This window comes from Cystoisospora suis, assembly GCF_002600585.1.
Source record: "Cystoisospora suis strain Wien I chromosome Unknown contig_4523, whole genome shotgun sequence".
NCBI classification, from domain to species: domain Eukaryota; phylum Apicomplexa; class Conoidasida; order Eucoccidiorida; family Sarcocystidae; genus Cystoisospora; species Cystoisospora suis.
The window spans coordinates 342-12,060 of NW_027157315.1; the positions used below are offsets into that span (position 1 = coordinate 342).

The window sequence follows — 11,719 nt, forward strand, 5'->3', positions numbered from 1 at the left end:
ACGCTCAAGGAGACTCAGTAGTCTACTGTATTGTTGCGATGTCAGGCAACTTGATGTCTGACGAAGACAGGGCGTCTCTTCTTCCCGTCTAGGCTTGATCGACACATGAGTTGTCTTCCGCAGCTGCCAGGCTCCGGTCTGTCATCTTCCTTCGGGGTTGGGGACTCCACGCGGGCGATAATCGTCCTTTTTTTTATTCTGCACGGCCTCGAAGAGAAATAACAGGCCAGAAGCTGTGGTGGCTTCTGCTCCGCGTAGCCGTGTGCTACCGTAAACCTATGCGCCACTGCTCCCGCAGCGTGGAAGGCAGAATATGAACCGGGGTGGATAACAGTCCTGTCGAATGAACATCCAGAACATCTCACACCTTGCTGGGATCACCACCGTTGTTGCTGCCTTCAGCAGCTGTTTACGATGTGTCCGTTCTAGTAGCGGTAGAGTAATTTCGGGGATATTTGCGAATCTAACACATTTGGAAATAGGGTCTATCATAAGCTTAGCTGGAAACTGAAAACCAAACCTTATGATCGCCTCTCCCGCTGCACTGTCAATGACCACAACTGTATCTCGTAGAGCCACCGGCCCCATTCCGAGCAGCTCTTCTGTAGTCGCGATTCCCGGCACTTCGCCCAAGTCGGGGCTAAATCTTTCAATCCGTCGCTCGCTGGCCCATTCGAGTGTAATGCCGACATCCCGGAGCTGTGTCGCTAGGCTTTTACCGATGATATTTTCGTCGGCTCCCGTGTCTAGAAGCATCTTCACGCGGACACCTTCGATGGTTCCCCACACCCTGGCACTCGTACGGTAAGATTCGTGCTTCGCCAAGCTTGTGTTCGCGTCGCTCTGCGATCTTGATCTGATGTTCAATATCTGCTTCGGCGTACAGTCCACGCATTCAGTATTGCACGCGAACGAGACTTTTTGGCGGGCTACGCGATTTGGAGCTGCTCGACTCCGCGGCATTCGACGCCCCTATCCTGCGACCGTCGTAGCGGAGTCCTTCCACCTCTTGGAGATGATCCGGTGTTGGTTCCCCGTTGCCCCGCACTCCTTGATCTTTCCGTTTCCTTCGCGTTGTTGCATACGAGCTTAGCTCTGCTTCTCTGTACTCTCTCGTGAAATGCCCGAAGCCGCGACACCTACTGCACCGCGGCTTCTCTCTAAACCAACAGCTCGAGGCAAGATGTCCTTTTTTCTTGCAGACTCTACACGCGGGTGGGCCTCTCTCGGAGTCGCTGAAGCGCTGTCCCGCTCTCCGATCTGGGCAGTCCCTAACCCAGTGGTCGTCCGAACCACATTCGTGACACCGGCCTTGCCACCCCGAGGAGGAGCTCCTTGCAAGTAGAATGCTCGAAGGGGCCGCAGCCCTTTGGCTTGCCTGCCGTTCCCGGATCTGCTCTGCGCGGGCAAAGACCTCAGCCCGGGCCTGANNCGATAACGTGATACGACATTCTGAGTGGGAGCGCACGCATGTAGGCACGGCGTAGCGTTTCATCGTCTCATATCGACATCGGCTTTTGTTGGATTGCGCACATCTTGTGTTGTAAATTTCTCAGCTTGAGTAAGTACCCCCGCATTTTTGTAGGATTGACCCATATTCTCTTGAGGTCGTCCAACTTCTCGGCGTAGTATTCTATGGGGTCCCCACCGTACGCTGCGTGATGCACAATTAGGTAGCCCCTCAGTCTTTGGTACCGGGGACCGGGTTCCGACAATAAGGGGAGCAACTCCGTGTGATACTGGTCGGGTAAGTACCTCAGTAGAGCCTTCACTTTCCAGTCGTCTCCACGCATGGTGAAGTCTCCCTTTGTTTCTAAGATGATAAACCACTCCTGGGGATCCATACTACTGTCGATGGGGTATGCTGGCAGCGGGTCTAGATGGATTTCTGTTGACAACGGGGGTCTTCGCGAACTCGCTGCCTGTTGTAGACTGTCGCTCAACCTGGATTCCAATTCAATCACTTTTGACCGCAATCCGGTTATGTCGGTTTGAGCACGCGGTTCTCTCTCCGCGGCCGTCCGGAGTTGGTCTTCTAGCCTTCTGCGCTCTTCTTTGTGGTGATCTTCCACCCTTTGGTTTGCAACCCTAGATTCCTCTAAAGCCTGCTGCAGTGACCTCACTGAGACTTGTAGCGCCTGCACGAGTTGCTGCTGCAGCGGCTGGCTAGTGGGGGAGGGCTGTGCAAGATGCGCCGAGTCACTCGGCGGGCCCGGCTCCTCTTCAAACGAAGACGGCGTGTAAGCGGCTTCCGTGCTTCGGGTCGCAATATGCGCAGGATTCCTCCGACTGGGGGACGGCCGGGCCATTTCGTTGCTTTTTTTTCTTTTTTTCTTCGTGAGTACTTGCACTGGGTCACAGCGAGTAGACGGGGAGTTGTTGGACATTCTGGGTGGCACCTACGCGGGGGCGGACTTTGCTCCACTACACACGGGAAGATTAGCGCAGAGCAGTTTTCCTCACTTCCTCTCCAACGAGGCCGACGCATCCTTCACCTCACGCAGAGCGGAAGGGTCCCGTGTCATGGCACCAAAAATGGTATCCTCTTCGGAGGGGAACAGACTCCTATTCTCATCCCGCTCTCGCGCCACAGGGGACAAGTGTGAGGTCAAAACTCTGAAAGTTTTTTTCTGTCTGTCGTTCAGACCTAGCGTCACGATACACCCGGGCATTGCACGCACGGTACGACCATCTGACTCGTGGGGCACTACATATACTCACCCCTACACATCACTCGTTTCACACGCTGTTGAACCTGACACATCCGTGTCTTGTCAGTAGCCCCTTTTCGGGGAGATCCGCTACGGGAGCCCGTACTGGCTCTGCCTTGTGGTATGCCACCAGCCATCGTCTAGTGCCTGACGTCTCTATGGTTTTGGCTTCGTCTTCCGAGAAAGCGTTGATACTGTCACATTAGTCCGGAACTGCAGAAGGCACACGAGGTCCCCCCCCCCGGAAGGGAGATACATGCCTGGAAGCTACGAGAGCCTTGTTGCGTGATTGTGTCGACAATAGCCGGTATTGTGGAAGACACTAGAGGGCGGGTTGACCGGGGGGACGGCGCGCCAGTCACGCGTGCTCATAAGAATTGAGTCGAGGCTACGCAGTGACACACGAGTACGAAGCACTCGGATGGTGTTAACCTTGTCATTGTGAGTCACTCTCACTGTCAAGTGCAGACAAGGCACACACGTCTTCCGCGAAAAGCCACGTTCGACTCGCCATCTAGCCTGCGCTCGGACGGTACTTTTCAGTACCCAGCGATGTAGCAGTACCCCCCCTCCCGCCACCGATGCGTCCTGACGTGAACAGGCTGAGGCCACTACCCGGGAGTCTTAGGAATCTGCCTATGGAGTGGACGGGAGAATTTTGGGCGGCCGAGGAACGAAGTGTGCTGGTAACATGGGCGTTTTCACTGTGTCTCTGTCCAACGCCTGCTCATGGGGGAAACGAGATAGGCCGGAGCAACTCGAGGCCCAACACGACCGGCAGCAGCCCTGGTTCTCTCATAGCTCATCGTGAGAAACACTTGCTGAGAACACAACCACCCACGAGGACCTAGAGTAACAGGCCCGGAGCGCAACAGGTAAACGCTGTTATCTCTTTCGAAAAAGGATAGCGGCCTTGTCTATCTCTCAGCAGGCGCCGTCGCATCAGCATTCAACACAGGAGACGCTTGCTCTCTGCCGCTTCCCCAGCGGTGCGGCCTCACAACACTGCCCGAACCTCCTATGGGACACATCGTTACCTCGCCGTTTGGTCGCGCCGCTCGCGCCTAGAACAGGCATAATAGACGGGCACCGCGTGACGACAGGTACCCGGATTCTACTGTTTGAAGCGGCGTGAGAATTGATGCGACGGAGTGTGTGCTTGTCGGGATGCGGCCGGACAAGTCAGCTGTGGTTCAAAACTGAACCCCAGCAGTCATTTTGAAGGCAGAACGCAGCGGACTGATGTTTCTCTCAGACACCTCTCCGTACACTGCTGCTCGCAACTCGGCTTGCTGAAGAAGGACCTGTTTTCGGACGCGCGGGAGGCGAGTGAACAAACCTCTTCAGGCCTTTCTATAACTCACTGCCGATAAAAAAGCCCTTGAAAACGATCTCAAATGTTTTTTCCACTTCCGTTTCCTGCTCGGTGAGGCGTCGTTTTGGCAGGTGCTGTCGTCTGCGCGGCGCGGGAGAAACATTGCGGGGTGAAGGAGGGCGAGCATAACGAGAGTTCGAGCGAGCGAGCGTTTGTCTACTGGTGGAGTCCCCGAGACGGGTGGCGCAGCGCCCCCGGTTCGACGGAATGGACTTCTTTCAGCAGCTTTTCTGGTTTCTCTTGAGAATTCGTCATCTTTTTCGCCTTCATGACAAGTAGAAGCCAGTTGCTTCTTGTCAGCGGCTTCTTTTGGTGGACTTTCAAAGCTCTGGCGTGTCTATTGCCGATCGCTGTGCACGTCGTTTGCCGACGAGTCTCCTGTGTCTTCAAGTCCGCGGCTCCATAACGAGAAAACGCCGAAAGCACTCGAGGATTCACGGATTTCTAGACTTCCCTGTTATTCTCGGACTATAAGGTGCTTGTGTTCGGATGCGGGAATGAGGGGCGTCCCCTGTTCTCGGTGCGTAATCTGCGAGTGGACAGGGACGAGCACGGCTAGCAGCGGCGTACGTTGGGCTCTCAATTTCTTTCTCCCTTCCCGCCTGCGGCACGGCGTGTTGGCAGCCCCCATGTCTTCCCTGGTTTAAAGTCCGTACACCCGAAACCTTTCTTCCTTCATTTTGGCGGATCTTTCTGTGTGGGGGAGCGGTATCCTCGGGGCGATGTCATCCGGATCGCATGACGCAAGCCGCTCCAGATCCGCCTAGAATTGAGCTTTCCCTTCGTTCTCCGTTACCTTCATTTTTTCCTAAGAGGTTTGCAGCTCCGCTAGGCGACGATAGGGCCGCCTCAACCACTTCGGAGCCGTGCGACCAGGAAGGGTGTATAGAAGTCATTACAGGGGACAGTTGCAAGCCAATATACGAAGGACGTAATCTCTCAACTGATGGTAGAGGTTGTAGCTACTTCGCCAGCAACAAGTTTCCTCGCGGCGTTTGTCTAGGTCTCTTTCGAGTGTGGTGCCAGCGACCTGCCTTCCCGCATACGATGATACTATCTTTGTGAAACAAGGAAAGCGGCGGATGCCCACGGGGGCGGAAACTAGCATGGGGTGAGAAGGAGAGAGTTCTTTCAGTTCCACAGCGCAGGTCTCTCCCCATCAGAAAGGAGAGTGAGCATGCCTCAACTTGTTTTTACGACTTGCCTCGGAGTCCAGTCACCAATGTGCAGCGTCCAAGTCACACTTTCTGCAGCTTACAGATACGTTCTCCCTGGAATGTCCGCATCTCTTTTATGAATCCATTTTTGCTTCGCGGCACTTTCGTCTCTGAAGAAGGCCATAGCACGCCTACAGTGCCCCATTGGTGGGACCGCACCATTCGCATCTGAGTATGCTGTTTCCATACTCTCGCGGATGCATTTGAAATTTGACACACGGCGCCATCACCGCCAAGCCTGCTGCCTAGTCAGGTACTTCATGATAGTGATGCTTGACAAGAGGGACACGAAGATCGAGCGGATAGTTCCGATCACCCAACCGTTCTGCATCCGATTCCTTCCTTCGTTCTTGGAGCCAGTTAGTTGTAAAGCACAGCATTCTTGTTATTTTGAAAGACCTGTACACTACCAGGCCGTCGTCATGCTACACCATTTGAAAAAGCTTTGAGGGGAATCAGGAGTGGAGTGTTGTTGGCGTGTCGTGTTTTTGAGAAGGGGGGGGGAGATGATGGTCGAGGACTCGTCGGGGGATGGGCCATCAACATCGCCCGATTCTTCGGCGGCCAAAGGCGGACCAAAGAATAATACATCTCGCGTTTCAGCATCTGATACTCCTCGAGGTTCTCGGGAGCTAGCTAAAAGCAACAAAAACGACGTCCGACTTCTCGTTCACTACGCCCCACCATCCCCAGGACCTCCAAGCAGATCTCCTAGCTTTCCCAGAGTCTGGTGGAAGGACGACACAAAGCACCCGTCAAGAAATGGAAGGAGAGGAAGAGCCGGGAGAGGGTGGGCGATAGAGGACGATGACAAAAGGAAAGAAATTGCGCAAGTCGCGGGAGCCGCAATTTTCACACTGGTCGCAGCCCTAGCTCTGCTTGCCACAGGTGCTGTGGCTATTGCAAAGTGAGTGACTTCCTATCTGCAAACCAACGCATCTAACTTCTCTTTCTCCTTTTCTTGCCTGTGCCTCATGAATGTGGATGAAGGAAGACTCGAAGAGTATACACCTGTACGTTTACATACACATGTGGATTTTCTTGGCATCTTTACATTCGCCTCTTCTTTGGAGATCTGTGCTGATCCACAAAGGAGGAAGCTTCTTGTGTATCTCAGATAGTCCTTATTGTCTTGTGGGACGGAATCGTTTGTGTCCGTTCTTCTCCTTTCCTTACGCTTCTGTGAGGGTAGAGGCTCTGCCGCGGTAGAAAAGACCGATGTCCTCCAGTGCTCTCTGTGTATCTTTGCCTTTTGTGCATTGCAGCATAGGCAAACGGCCATCAGTATTGTGGTACCGCTTGTTGGAAGTTCATCCTAGCGTTGTCCTTCTGCTCCTTATTGCACTCCCTGCTTTGATCCTTCTCTGGCGACTCCCCGTTCGAGAAACTCTTTCACCAGGTGAGGAGGTCCTAAGAGTAGATGGATTCTCTTGGCAGCCGGACAGGAAGGTCATTGCTCACCATCTCATACCTTCGGATAGATCAACCGTAGGAGAAAGAAGCAGACAAGAGGGTGTCCGTATGAGATGAGGGGGATGCGAGGGGAGACACGCGGGCGGTCTACGAGTACTCCGCTCGTAGGTTAACCATTAGGAGTTGGCCGTAGCTGTACTGCACTAGGACATGTTCCGGCCTTTCCGGACGGGAGTGTAACCTTTCATGAACACTTTTCTGTTTCTCCAACGGTCTGAATTCTGCTCTCTGTGCTGCTGGGCGCGTTGTTTCTGCCTGGAACTTGGCAATGACACCTCTTTGTTACCGTGGATGCGGGGCGAGTTCAACCCTTTCTGTCGTGAGTATTGTGTTTATCGCTTTTTTTTGGCAGAGGAGGAACTTAGCCGAGACAAGAGAGCTGTGGTATGGATCTCCATGTTGGAGATCCTGGCAGCCGGAACTCTTCTTCTTACAACGGTTCACGTGGTCTGCCTCCCGAAGTTATCTTCTTTTTCTTCTGATACAGTGCCTTCCAAATCCTTTCTTCAAAATGACGGTAGCAGTCCAGATGAAATATCTTTTGTTTCTCTTTTCTCCACCGTTTCCGGTGTCGACGGGCCTTCTCTAGCTGGCAACGACGATGGTAGTAGACGATATAACATGATGACACCGACCGCAGGAGGTGAATATCCATTCGTGGAAACGACGAGACAACATGCCGTAGGCAGCCATGTGTCGTGGGGGAAACTATTCGATTTCCTGGATTTTAAAGGGAACAAGAGACTTCAGGGTCCACTAAAGACAGGGGTCTCCCTCACAGACGACAAGCCACGGACCGATAAAACGGGTAACGAAGAAAGGGCATCTGCTGATGTATCCACTCTCATGCGTGGTCTGTTCTATTGGTATCGAAAGCGTTTTAGTGACCAACAGCGTGCTCTGGGGGTTGCATCTCTCATTTCGGGCCGGCGGACCGGGAGTCCAACAATGCTCATTCCGAAAGGCGAACTCGGTAGAACAAGCCAGGGGTCTGTCCACTCTAGTAGGCGTCGAAACCGGACAAAGACAAGAGAGAGTAGAAATCGTCATGCTGGTGTAGCACTTCTTCAGGAGCCACATCCTGATTCAAGCCATGCCGTGAGCTCGCTTATCGAAACAGTAGCCGGAGCAGGTCGAGGTTTAGAATCCGAAGGTAAAGGCAACTATCGAATCCCCGTGGCGAGAGGTTCCTCTGAGTACAAGAGAATGCAGTCAGCTCTCACCGACAGGAGACTCGTGAGGGACTCTCTCTCCGATCTCACTGTGAGAGCCAAGGATACGCATCCGATCCTGGAGACCTCAACGTTTCACCATGCTCTTTCTTCGAAGACGCACCTTGGGAGGGACGGGCCTGGGGTTTCCGGAATAGAGAAAGAACCTTTCTCTTTTATTGAAGATCAGGCACAGCCACAAGATAGCGGACACGAGGGACAGCAAGACTTTCCTTCGGCTGCCACCACTGTTTCCCGGCGGGATGCTCTGCATAACTGGTTGGTTGTCCTGAAGTTCACAATCTTTGTCGGGGCAGTCAGCTGTGTAATCTTTGCAATCGCTGGGACCATCCTTGTCAGAGCCAACAGGAAGCTGAAGTCTGGTGCTACAGGGTACGTCAACTGCAGCGAAGAATTGTCCATACTCAGCGGGAAAAACTCTCTTAGTAATCTTAATGTCAAACAACTATCTATGTCCGTAACCGCATTGTTCTGGCCCGGCCGAGGACGGCCCCGAGGTACCACTCTCATTGTCCTTGTCTACTTGGTGCCGCTCAATAATTCGAGGTCTACAGTAGAGCCGTTCAGCGTTTACTAGCTAATGAATACGTTGCTTGTGTTTGTCGTCCGCGGCTGACTGTGGTTCTCTGCATGTCTGAGGTGTCTGGACAGTGATGCGTCACGCCCACACGGAGAATCACCTTGTCACAAAGGATTCAGTCTGGCTTCTTCTCACAGCTCGACTTGCGTTCTTCGAGCGCATACTAGTCTCAGCAGAAGACGTTAGAAGCATGCAACGCGCGGCCTCTATTTCGTCAGGCCCTTTGTCCTAACTGTCCAATGCCTTATCTTCTCAACAGACGATTCATCGCGTGCTGTTCGGTCACGTCTCTCTCTGGATTTCTCGCCGCTGTGCTACCCCTGCTTGACCTGGCGAGACAACCTGGACCGCGATCATTTGAGTACCGGGTGAGGCCTGTGCTTGATTCTGCGCGCCCAGTGTGATACACGCGAACTCCGGCACACTGCGGAACCCGCTCTGAAGTATCGACACGAGCAAGCTAACGTTTCGCAGGTGCCCTGCAGTGAGACAAGGACGGTAAAACACTCCAATGTGAGCTAAGTCACACTGTTCCAGGGATCGGGCACACTCTGGGTAACAGTGACGCACGTTGCCGTGCTATCTTTCGGCTGGAGGGCGTTGCTTGGAATCCTGATCTGCATTATGCGTCCACTTCTGTTAACCTTATGGCGTACATGAATCCTGCTGGATGTCTCTGCAGTCTACGAAAATTGCCACACTTTTTCCCCCTGGGAGTGAAATGTCCCCTATCGTTCAGCGGTGCAGAAAATGAATTCCTGTTGGCTTCTGGCATTCTTTGATTCAGCGCCTGCCGTTCACGGAGGTTACACCGGCTGTTCTTGCTGGGTACTTGTTCGTCGATGGCATTATCAGCATTATCCTAGCACGCATGGAAGAGCGGCGGTCGAGCGAGGTCAGTGGGCGCAGGATGTCAAAGTGTCACTTCTAACAGGAACCGACAGGGCCTATTCTTTGGACGTAATTTTGTATTCCAGTTAGTCACGCAGGACACGGCACGGTCAATTACTAAAGAGAAAGGGTGATAGACCTGGCTGTAAGGAAAAGGTGTCAGGGAATTCTAGGATAAGTAAACAGTGGTTATGCTGTTACGCGAACCCGGTGACCGGACCGGTGCAGATCAGTTCCAAACTTCGACGTGATTGTTCTACCCACCCAATATGAATATGTGAGCTGAAGCCGGATATCGTCCAGCACAGTGGAGGAACCATACACTAGTTGCGAGAGCGCCACGTCTCGTGATCATGGGGGAAAAGGTAGCTGGTTGCAGCTCGCGCTGGACTGACACTGCTCAACGAGTCACAAAGACGCATCTTCGAGGATTACTACTTTTGCCAACGCCGTCACCGAGTCCTTCACTACAGTATAGCGTAGCACCAGGGGGAGGTTTTTACTTGGGTTTGCTGACGAAAGGAAGGATAAAATTCAAGTACGTGTCGTAATTTTCAAGCACATGTCCGTAGTTTTCGAGCACGTTAGAAGGACGACTGTAGACCTCCCCCAAACATTGTTTGCACACGAGGGAAGCACAGTTGGTCTGCGGCGGTTGTCCTTGTTTGGCTTATCCTTGTCAGCTCGAGGGCCCTAAAGCAAAGCTGTCAGTGTGGCCGTGACTGAGAAACGCGCAAACCCCAAAACTACTGAGTCGCCCGTACGACGGAAAGCGTGTTGGTGTCGACGTTTTTCTGGATGTTTTGCTGCTCAGGGAGTCGGATCAGCGGCGACATGCCACACACCCCACCTTGGACTACCGTCTTCTGCGCTACCGTCTGGATCCTGTTCGCAGCCTGGCACGTCCACCACCCCCGCCTCTGTCTTCTCATGACTGCTTATTAGAAGTTTCAGAGACTGGTCTCAGCACGAACTGTGCATTGCGGCCGAGACCTGCAGCTTGCCCAGTTGGCTAACAAGCAATCGATTTTCATTTGTTTTCATTTGTGGACCCATTGCAAACTAGCACTCCAAAACAGACTCTTGCCCGGTCGGCCAATGAACCTGCGACTGGTGAAGTAGCGGATGTCAGTGATTAACTGAGGATAACTGATTCTCATGCTCAAACAGACACTGGTACATGAAAATAAAGGCAGTGGCGGCCATCAAGAACGCATAGCAGGATGAATCAGTCTTGCACTGATGCCGCATGCCGCCCCATTGAGGCTCCCGGGTTCAATAAGGAGCTTCTCAGTAAAACATTAGTACGTAGTTGAGACTGACTCAATGCAGCCTCTTCGTTTCCGAGTGTGGCCGGCAATTCTCCGTTACGACGCCAGAGTGCCGCACGCGAAGCCGGCTGACTTAAGCTTTTCTGGGGCTCGGAGATCTGCAGTGACGACGGTAAGGATGACACATTACCTTGTAGCCGAAGGCCGCCATGCAGACTTTTCCACATGACTACGAGAAACAGACCGAACAACGGGCAGCGCATGGTACGATAGAAGCCCACGTGCTGGCCGGCACGAGTGCCGTCCCGGGTCATCCGGCCGCCCAACTCGGGTCCACGGGGAGTGGAAAATCTAGTCTTTTCCGGGAGTACTGCTCTAGATCACAATACACACTAGATATCACAGCTTCCGAAGTAGGTTTCTGGCTCTTGTACAGGCTAGATTTCGGACGGTATTGGGCGCTACGATGACCGGCTCGAGTAAATCTGTCCAGATAAGGCACTCCGAGCAGTGAAGACAAACACTGGGGAGCCGCGCCGCGGAGGAATGATCCGACAAGAAGACGAGGACAACTTGTCTACTAGCAGTGGCTGAGCGGCTCACAAATCACGAAGACTCAATCTCGGCGTCCGCCTAAGCCGCGCCTGGTGATCTAGACCTGACGGTAAAGGGACCACACGACCACAGCTCATCTGATTGTGACCGTGCCAGCGGCCGAGTCACCAGCTCGCGACGTTCGCAGCGGATAACCTCCGCTGCCCCGGGAAAGCAAGTGGCAATACGGATGCTCGTGAGATCGGCGACAGTGCACAAGTTGCTGGATGTTCTCCGTTACACAAGAGTCGTGACTCCCTTGCCCGTGCCCCAGCGTGGGGACGTGTGATGCTGCTTTGAGAGAAGCACACGAACGCTTCGTTGGAGTAAGGTGTACGGCATAGCCGCAACTACGGCTGTTTAGTCTAGTGGTAT

General features: G+C 53.4%; 2 protein-coding genes across 2 annotated transcripts; both read left to right on the plus strand.

Annotated features, from left to right (window-relative positions):
- Window positions 1–467: 467 nt before the first annotated feature.
- On the plus strand, window positions 468–1,007 carry CSUI_008201 (uncharacterized protein). The gene has a single exon (XM_068068337.1). It carries the CDS (start codon window positions 524–526, stop codon window positions 806–808), a length of 285 nt encoding a protein of 94 aa, XP_067919685.1. The 5' UTR covers window positions 468–523; the 3' UTR covers window positions 809–1,007.
- A 3,318-nt stretch (window positions 1,008–4,325) lies between these two features.
- Window positions 4,326–10,614, plus strand: CSUI_008202 (uncharacterized protein). The gene is made up of 6 exons (XM_068068338.1): window positions 4,326–6,210; window positions 6,569–6,702; window positions 7,129–8,380; window positions 8,848–8,956; window positions 9,376–9,483; window positions 10,294–10,614. The coding sequence occupies exons 1-6, from the start codon at window positions 5,810–5,812 to the stop codon at window positions 10,411–10,413; spliced, it is 2,124 nt and encodes a 707-aa protein (XP_067919686.1). The 5' UTR covers window positions 4,326–5,809; the 3' UTR covers window positions 10,414–10,614.
- Window positions 10,615–11,719: the final 1,105 nt, after the last annotated feature.